General features: G+C 39.8%; 1 protein-coding gene across 1 annotated transcript; it reads left to right on the plus strand.

The window, feature by feature from the left end:
- Positions 1 to 1,057: 1,057 nt before the first annotated feature.
- LOC117239465 lies at positions 1,058 to 3,076 on the plus strand. Its single transcript, XM_033505025.1, has 3 exons — positions 1,058 to 2,350; positions 2,429 to 2,500; positions 2,579 to 3,076. The coding sequence occupies exons 2-3, from the start codon at positions 2,453 to 2,455 to the stop codon at positions 2,984 to 2,986; spliced, it is 456 nt and encodes a 151-aa protein (XP_033360916.1). The 5' UTR covers positions 1,058 to 2,350; positions 2,429 to 2,452; the 3' UTR covers positions 2,987 to 3,076.
- Positions 3,077 to 10,270: the final 7,194 nt, after the last annotated feature.

Below are 10,270 nucleotides of genomic sequence, written 5' to 3' on the forward strand. Positions count from 1 at the left end.
TAGATATTTCGACGTTTAAGCGCTCATTTCACTCCGTTTTGCACTGCAAATGTAATGCACTACCGTTTAAGCGTCGAAACAGGCAAAACAGATCGCAAATCGCGATGATTTCGTCGATTTTGACGAATAATAGACGTCATTTCCTTCCCGTTGGAGATATATCGACGTTTAAGCGCTCATTTCACTCCGTTTTGCACTGCAAATGTAACGCACTACCGTTTAAGCGTCGAAACAGGCAAAACAGATCGCAAATCGCGATGATTTCGTCGATTTTGACGAAAACTAACCGCCACTTCCTTCCCACTGGAGATATTTCGACGTTTAAGCGCTCATTTCACTCCGCTTTACACTGCGAATGCAATGCACTGTTACGTATCAGTTTGTTTGTTTAAATCGATCAAATCTTAAATTTCAATTTTACTGAAAATTTTTTTTTTTTTTTTTTTTGTTGAGTTTGAATTTAATCGGAAGGGAAATAAATTGAAATGATATTATTGTGTATTTAATACTGATTTAGATTTCTAATTAATACGGTAATTGCTGCCACCGGAAATAGTCTAAGGACTATTTCAAAATATATTATTTTTATTATTTTCTTTTACGTTTAATGGGTAGCGTTAACTGACGCTTAATGCAACTGGTAAACGAATTCCACTTTTCGGCTAACCTGCTATGCGCAGGCATACTAGCACGGGAGAGGATTAAAGCTGGGTACAATAAATATTTTTCCTCGTTGAACGAGTTTTTATTTGGACGTAGAATTGCTTAGATTATTACCCATATATATATTTTATTAGCTGGATATATGTATTTTGGCGTTGCTGGATTGGATAGGAATGTGAGATTTTTCGGTGTTTTATATAAATTTATTTTTACGTTTGACTTCTTCTTCTCTTTTAATTTCGCTGTAGTAGTTTGCCGTTAGAACCGAAACTCAATTCGTTCACTACGATGGATTCTGTTACCACGATTTTCTTGCCTTTTGAGTTTAATTATCGAGGATGATTCTAACGATCCTCTCTGTGTGGGACTCGTGTGATTTCGCAAGCCTTGCCCAAAGACGGGTAATATTTTACCAACAGTGGGAGGAGGAATGCGAAGATCGATGGGTGTTTTCGATAATCGAAAACACCGTTTGCACAAGCCAACACAGCGAACGATCCTTTGGTTAAATTTTCGAAGGAAAATTGTTCTGTTATTTCTCTCTTACAATCGCATGCAATGATGGCAAGAATATCGGTTAATAGCAATGCCGGTATTGTTCTTAATTTTCGATTGACCCCGACGATGTATTTAATAGTCCTTTCTGTGCGGGACTTGTGTGATTTCGCAAGCCTTGCCCAAAGACGGGTAATATGTTACCAACAATGGGAGGAGGAAAACACCGTTCGCACAAGCCGACACAGCGGACAACTTCTTTGTTAAAAGTTTAAACAATGATTCTATCTTCAAAACCGTTCACGAAAATAAAACGAGATCGATGATAGGAAGTTCTAATTCAATTCTCGAGGGCAACGAGATTATCAGAGAAGAAGGAAAGTTTCAAAATTAATTTTCTTACCTTGAGGAGTAGGTAGTGTCTGGTGCCAGCTCAGCTGCTCCGGTGGTCGTCGAAGTTTTTGTTGGGTTTATTACTTGAACTCGAATATAGTTTTCTATCAACTTTTACTTTATTTATCTATTTCGATACAGACTGAACAATTTACTAACTGGATTAATACCGCAATTACAATGCGCGTTTGTGTCTAAACGATGAAATGAGGATTTCAAAGATAAAATCTTCTTTTACTTAGTCGCGGTTCTCTTTTCTTGACCGAGAAACTAAAGACCCCGAAACGCAAAATACTATACAAAATTTCTAAACGCAATGATGAGCGCAATAAAGAACGTAATACGAATGATCCGTAATAACAATGATCGCAAAGAATGAACACCAAATTAATGAGCCGTAAAGAATGAACGCTGCTCTATGTTGCTTCGCTTATTTATAATGCCATCCCCCACGGGGTGGTGGTCCGCTGGGGGTACGCTTCCGTGGGAATCGGGATGTTGCAGTTTGGGTTTCTTGGAATCGTACGTGACAAAATGTAAATTCCGTATTTCGACTTAGTTTTTATCGGTCCTGTGTTTCTGCTGAGCTAGCGTCTAGGAGATTTGAAGCATTCCTCGCTGATCTAGTCCTTTCCGCGAGAGACTTCCACGTGCTGTACCGTGGGAATTACCGTTGTTTCTTCGGCGCGTGGAAGGGCTGGTGGCTGCAGCATCATTATCATTTCAATGTTTGCTCGGGCAACACGCACAATTCCGCTTCTCTCCCATAACAAGGACCTCCTCCTTCGAGTTGTTTTGCGTAAGTTTGGATGTTTGCATATTATGGTTGTTTTTGTGATTTTGATTGTTTTTCCTTTTTTTTTTGTTATTTCCCTAGGCTTCGGTGATCGACGTTCGAACAATGTTTGCGGAGTCATTTCCATCAGAGGTTCCTATCCAGACTTCTCTGGTACGTATTTAGTATTGTTTTTAGTCCGCTTGATTCGTCCTGTTTCGTTTTATTTAAAATATACTGTGTTGTTTTCAGCGCAAGCGAAAGAGGGATTCCGAAGAACCCATGGGCGACTCGGGAAGACCCATCAAACGCATGCGGCCCTGTGATAAACCACAAGTATCAGAGTGGTTGGAGGAACTATTGAACATTGGTGCCGAGGCCGTGTCGAAATTGAGCTTTGACGATTTGGTTACTTTCGACGAGAGTTTCTTCGATGCAGAGACCGTCGTATTGGAGTGGGAACCCCCTCTGGTTGAAATCGTTGATACCGATCGTTGTGTGAAAGTTCGTTTTGCAAATGAAATTCCCGGAGAGATTTGGAGGCACATCTTCGTCACCATGCTTCTGGGAGAAAGGGAATTTCCCTTGTTGTGCGTTATTGGTGTATGCGTGAGTTCAGCGAACTTTGTCCTGGAGCTCCTTGCTACGATTTTGATTTAGTGTAGCTGCTTCAATTTCGTTGGTTCGCTGTTTGATGTTCCTTATTATTATTATTTTTTTAGATGTATTTTGTTTTGTGTTCAATATATATATATATATACATTTTAAATGTGATAGTGTTAGGTTATCTATTTTATGTTTGTTAAATATATGTATTTTAATTCTATATTTCCCCCCTTTTTAATTAATTGTATATATATACATATATATTCTTTACATTTGTAGTTGCGCACAGATTTTATTAAAGAAAAGTGTTAACAATGTGTTTTCATGATTTATTTCTCGCTCCTGACTTCCATTAATCCTTAATATTCCTGTCACCGTGACGCGTGTAAATCTAACATGGCTGCTCATAAACATCATCAGCAAAGTTATAGTAATGGGTCTTTAATTTTGTTTAATATCGAAGTAATTTTCCGTCTGCCGCTCGTTTTCCTTATTCTACCGCAATTAAACGTTTACTTATTAATATTGGTTTAAAGTGACGAAGTATTGTTCGTATGAATATACGTATATATATATATTTATGTTGTGTGTCATTTTAATATGGCTAATGTTTTGTAATTCTTCGATTGCGTTATTTATTGTTTTGAGTAGTTTATTTTATAGAGTATTCGATAATATAAAACACACACACACACACATATACGTATTTATATGAATATTTCTCCTGGCCATGTAGTATTCATACGAAATGAAATGTTAATTATTTATTTTATATTAACTTCTTTTAATAAGATAGAACACGCACACGCACACGTATATATGTATATATTTCTGGCAAAGTGATTTTCATTTAGATACTTTAGCGATATAGTGTTGTGCATTTGAGGTTATGTGTCAATCATTTGATTTCATATATACATATATATCTTGTATTGTGACAACATAGTATTGAAGGTTTTGTTACTAGATTATTGTGCGTTTAATGTGTTTTTACATATTTGTGTTTGATGGTAGAATTTCTGTACGCAATTCCTCAAGTCGTTGCGCTGTTAATTATTTTGAGCGTTTGGCCTATCGACAGGTTGTAGCTTAGTCCCGAGTGTTGCGTTGTGTGTTCTATTTCTTTTGTAGATTATTAGTAGTAGTTTTAGTTTAGAAAATAGATTATGTTTATATAGAGACATGCATGTTTCTTAATGTAGTTCTTATTTTATAATTCTTTACAGGCATGTAGGCTAGTTTTAAGTATGTATCTTAGATTGTAGAATGCGCATAGATTAGTAGTAGTTTAGAATATAGATTTTTATATGTTAGCATAGAGACATGCATGTTTCGTAATGTAGTTCTTATTTTATAACTCTTTACCGGAATGTAGGCTAGTTTTAAGTATGTATCTTAAATTATTGATTTGAATTAATAATGTAGAATGCGCACACATTAATAGTGGTTTAGAATATAGATTATATATATATTTATATATAGACATGCATGTTTCGTAACGTAGTTCTTATTTTATAACTCTTTACCGGAACGTAGGCTAGTTTTAAGTATGTATCTGTTTGATAGAATGTGCACACATATATATATATGTTTCTAACAATGTAACTTTTATTTCTTTAATAATACAATATTGTATGTTTTATGTATTCCTTAGACTATTAGTTTTTGACTTCATATTTACTTATATTTCATAAATTGTTAAAATAGTATTGGAAGCACTGTCTCTGATATTTACTAGTTTATTACATGTCTAGCATATATGTTTATACTTATATGTAACTCTCCAAGTTGATTGATTAAAATATATTTATATATACATGTATTTCTGGCGTTTCAATTATTTCCCCTTTTGTAGTTATTCTTATTTCCCGGTTTATTTGTTTGGTTCGTAACTCGTTCAATCCATTAGCTGGTTTTATTTATTTTATTTTACACTGGTTGCATTTATTAGTCGCCCTCGTTTTGTTAATCCTTCCTTTAGTTTCGTAGCGCCGTGTGTTCATTTGTGCATTCAAATCCTTATTCGCGCGTTTTGTATAGAATGGTTTTCTTGTTCTTGTTACGGCGCGTGCGGAGCGCGGGACGTGACAGCACTACCGTTTTAGCGTCGAAACAATCAAAATAGCTCGCAAAGCGCGAAGATTTCGTCGACTTTGACGAAAACTAACTGTCATTTCCTTCCCGTTGGAGATATTTCGACGTTTAAGCGCTCATTTCACTCCATTTTGCACTGCAAATGCAATGCACTACCGTTTAAGCGTCGAAATAAGCAACATAACTCGCAAATCGCGAACATTTCGTCGATTTTGATGAAATCTAGCCGTCATTTCCTTCGCGTTGGATATATTTCGACGTTTAAGCGCTCGTTGAACTCCATTTTAAACTGCAAATGTAATTGTCACGTCCCGCGCTCCGCACGCGCCGTAACAAGAACAAGAAAACCATTCTATACAAAACACGCGAATAAGGATTTGAATGCACAAACGAACACGCGGCACCACGAAACGGAAGATAGGATTAACAAAACAAGGGCGATTAACAAATCCAACCAATAAACAAAATACATAATACAAACAATTCTAAATAAACCAGAAAATAAGAATAACTACAAAAGGGGAAAATAATTGAAACGCCAGGAATATATATGTCGGGTTTACATTAGAATTAGGGTTAGGGGCGTGAAACGAATCTTCGTTTGGGTTACACGTTGTCGTTACGCAATAGAGAAGACATTGACTAGTGCAAATACGATTATTATAGAACCGGACAAGTAACCGCGGTAGTTAGGTGCTCGAGAAACTAATGACAATGATCCTAGGTTCAATAACGAATCCGCGGTCGACGGGATGATAGATGAACGTACTCACAAAATCTAAGTCGGACGCGTAATATTCACTGGTCGTAAAGAGTTACTCCTTTCATCAATGAGATCGCGAGAAAGAATGTCTTTCCCGTCCCGATGATGCCACGGCGGAAAACTATAATGGGGTGTGTCTAAGGACACGAGATCATCGGATTCGTCGAGAAAAGCCTTCGTTCAGAAAGTAAGAGAAATTGGCGTTGCTGCTAATTGGTCAATCTCCATATCGGTGGTTAGAAAAAGATGCTAGCCGCCCTCGAGGGAAAGTTGCTAGTGGGAGACGCCGCTCGTTGAAAAATATGTCTCCCCTATCTTCCCGTAGTTGGGACAAAGACTGTTTGTCTGTTTGAAGGACTTTAGTTAACTAAACCTTAAGATTTATAACGGGCCCTCGGGCTAGCCGAACATGTACTGCGGAGACGCATCGACATCTGGCAATCATCTTACTCGAAGAATAGGGTCTGCGTGTGGAGAGCCACGGGACAGAAACCGTTGGAATGTTTACTGTCGCGTGTCGCCACGAATATTTCTTTTAAGGAGAGCTATAGAATTACTCCATACCTTTGTTAGACAAAGCGTTCATCCCGTGACCGCGGCTACGTTCGGCGACTGACTGTCGCCTCGAGCCCAAGCTCATTATCACAACTCTCGAACAATTACAATCGGATTGAATAACTACAATTGTTCAATTACAGCTATAGTAGACTCTAGGTTACAATGTTGCGGGATTATCCAAAATTCCAAAGGCTCCGGTGTTCTTTCATCTCCGACACGGCCATCCTGACTATCACACGTCCTCGTGTGTAACTAAAATATCGTATTTCTTACATTAGATTCGATACAACTGACATTATTTGCGATTTAACTAAATGTCCAAGTAAGTCAAGGGTCCAGTGCAATAACAAAGTTTCGTTCGGAGGTTTGACAACAGAAAAATAAAAGAGAATAGGAATTTGTAATGTTATAATTTGTATTCAAAGTGTTAGGTGCCTTCTGTGAGTCGCCAGTCAGACCGTAATGACACAACAGATCATTTTCGATTTCGTACACCGGTGAACCTCAGTTTGTTGGATCATATTGCCACGTTGGGTGCATTACACCCAGAAAGCACATAAACCCACTCAACGGGTTACAACAAAAAGCATATCAACCCACTCAACGGGTTACAACCAAAAGCACATCAACCCACTCAACGGGTTACAACAAAAAGCACATAAAACCACTCGGTGTATTACTATGACCATAACGCAGTGTTAATGATCCTCTGAGGTCAGTGTACTTGCATCGTTATTATCACCGCCGTTGTCATCACCGCAGACGTCTAACTCAGCAGGGACGCAACCTTCTGGCATTCTTCTCAGTCTGTCGTGTCTGTCCTTATATGATCGTTTGCCGTCTAAGGTTTTTAGGGTATATCTATCTCCTTCCAAAGTCTCTGCTATTACGAATGGACCCCTGAATTTCGGATCGAACTTCGTCTGGTTTCTTTCCTCGTTTTTGCGTAATACGAAATCGCCAAGGTTGAACCTAACTATTTTAGCTTTGTTTTCGTCGAACCTATCCTTATCGTATTTGGCGCTTGCTTCTATATTCTTTATCGCCTGCTGTCTTATATGGGAGATATTTACTTCTCTTTCTTCGATATTGTCGGGTAGGGATAAGCCGTAGGGTCTCGCTGTTTTACCGATTAGTAGTTCCAACGGGCTTGACTTAGTCACGCGGTTGGTGGTACAATTTAAGGCCAGTTGTATTTCCCCGATCGCGTCTTGCCAGGACCGCCAGTTGGTTTCTATTGTTGTGAACATGTTTTTTTTTTTTAGCGTACTCATAATACGCTCTACCTGTCCGTTGGCCCTACTAGCTCCGGTCGCAATTTTTTTTTTTTATTTATTTGTTGAAATTACAATCAATTCTCGCGTTGAGAATTTTCAGTAATTTTTCTGGCGTGGCGCAGTGACATGGCTGTTTATTTACAATAAGTTAATACTTATTATAGATAGGTATAATTTATAAGTATTATAAGTAAGTGCATATGCTTAATTTGGATAATTAAATGAATCTAACGTTTAGGTCTAGCGGGTAGTGCCTCTTCAGCCTGCGAATCTGGTCCGTCGTATCGAGTAGTCCAGTGATTAGGGGGTTTCGGTGTTTGTTGATTCTTTTGCTGTATCTGTCGCTATATTTTGCTATTTCCTCTTTGACGGTGGGTATCTTGAGGTCGCGGTGAATTGTTTCATTGGTTACATACCAAGGTGCGTCAATTAGGGATCTTAGCGTTTTCGATTGAAAGCGTTGGAGTATTTCAATGTTGGAGTTACTTGCTGTTCCCCATAGTTGGATTCTACGGAACCTACGGGTCCAGATAGGTTTTATTACGGTCTTGTAGAGGGTAATTTTATTCTGTATATTTAGTTTGGAGCGTCGGCCCGTGAGCCAATAGAGTTTTTTTAGTTTGTCCTTTAGTTGCTTCCTTTTATCTGAGATGTGTGTCTTCCACGTCAGTCTCCTGTCCAGGGTCATGCCCAGGTATCGGACTGTGTCCCTGCTAGGAACTGTTGCATTGTTGATGGTGACCTGGGGGCAGGTTTGTTTTCGGAGCGTGAAGGTTACATGTGAGGATTTTTTTTCGTTGACTTTGAAGCCCCATTTGTGAAACCACTTTTCCATGGAGTCGAGACTTCGCTGGAGAGTGGATGAGGCTATTACCGGGTCTGCGTGGGAAGCTAATAACGCGGTGTCGTCTGCAAATGTCGCTATTGTTATATCATTTGATATAGGTAGGTCGGCAGTGTAGATGGAGTACAGTAGGGGTCCGAGGACACTACCTTGGGGTATGCCGGCTTCTATTGGGAATGTTGCGGAAGTGGCGTCTAGGTATTTAACCATGAATTGTCTATTGGTTAGGTAAGATTTTAGGATGGAGTAGTAGGGGTGGGGTAGGATCTTTTTAAGTTTGTATAGTAGCCCTTCATGCCATACTTTATCGAATGCCTGTTGGATGTCTAGGAAAACCGCTGAGCAATATTTTTTCTTTTCGAGTGTTTGGCTGATCGTATGAGTTAGGCGGTGGATTTGCTCTACTGTAGAATGATGTTTTCGGAAGCCGAATTGGTGATCTGGGAGTGTTTTCAAGTTCTCTAGGATTGGAAGGAGTCGGTTCGTGAGCATCTTCTCGAATAGTTTGGACAGGGTAGGTAAAAGACTGATTGGGCGATAGGAGCAGGTTTCGTATATCGGTTTACCGGGTTTAGGGATGAGGGTAATCAATGAGATTTTCCAAGCCTTAGGATAGTGTTCCAGGCGAAGGATAGCATTAAAAATCGATGTGATGAGTGCTATCCCTTTTGTGGGAAGTTCCTTGATTGCTCTATTGCCTATTAGGTCGTGTCCTGCTGCTTTCTTGGGGTTTAGGCGACTGATTGTTTCTATAGACTCAGCAGAGGAGAAGGGTTCGATAGGAGGGGACATTTGGAAGGGGGTGTGCAGGTATTCAGTAACGTCCGCGGCGGTTTGGGGGGAATGGGGTTTGAATACTTTTGACAAGTGTTTTGCAAACAGGTCGGCTTTTTCTATAGGGCTTCGCGCCCATCCACCTTGCGGACGGCGGATAGGTGGGATTATTTGTGGGGGGCGTGTGAGTTTCCTGGAGGCCTTCCATAGTGAGTAGTTGGCGTCGGCTGTGGGGGATAAGCTGGCGAGGTATTTATGGAAACAGTCGTTTTTATAGTTTCTTAAGGTTCTGGATAGCTTTCTAGTTGCGTTGTTAAGTTTGCGTTTGTCCTCCGGTGTTCTATGGGTCTGCCATACTCTTCTTAGTCTTCGTTTTTCTGCTATTTTTTTTAGTATGTAATGGGGATATTCTTGTTTGCTGTTAGATGGCTTTGTCGGTGTGGAGAGGCGGATTGCGTTTATTATGCTCGTGTTTAAGTATTCCGTGGCTGCTTCGATATCTTCCTTTGTTTTTAGTGGGGTGAAGGCTGAGGTTGAGTGTGTAAAGACTTCTCTGAAGAGCTGCCAGTTGGTGTGTTGGTTGTGAATGGAGCCATTAGGTGTATTCTCGATGATTGTTGAACTGACTGTTGCTATCACGGGAGAATGATCAGAGGAGAGATCAGCCGAGGAGTTGATCTGGACGTGTCTTGATGGGATATTTTTAGTTATGAAGAAGTCGAGAAGGTCGGGTATTTTGTTGGTGTCAGTGGGCCAGTATGTGGGTTCGTATGTGGTGAGGTAGTTGAGGTTGTTGTTTGTTATGCTGTTTAAGAGGTTTTTGCCTCTTGCTGTAACCAGTCTGCTGCCCCATTGGATGTGCTTGGCGTTATAGTCTCCTCCAACTATGAATCTGTTGCCCAGGGTGTCCAGGAAGTTATCAAAGTCTTCTTTGGCGATGGAGTGTCTGGGAGGGCAGTATACTGCTGAGGTGGTGATTGAGCCATGACAGTCTTCTATTGCTACGTTTGTTGCTTGGAGGTAGTCTT

Source organism: Bombus vosnesenskii, unplaced genomic scaffold (genome assembly GCF_011952255.1).
Source record: "Bombus vosnesenskii isolate JDL3184/JDL3185 unplaced genomic scaffold, Bvos_JDL3184-5_v1.1 scf7180000014030, whole genome shotgun sequence".
NCBI classification, from domain to species: domain Eukaryota; kingdom Metazoa; phylum Arthropoda; class Insecta; order Hymenoptera; family Apidae; genus Bombus; species Bombus vosnesenskii.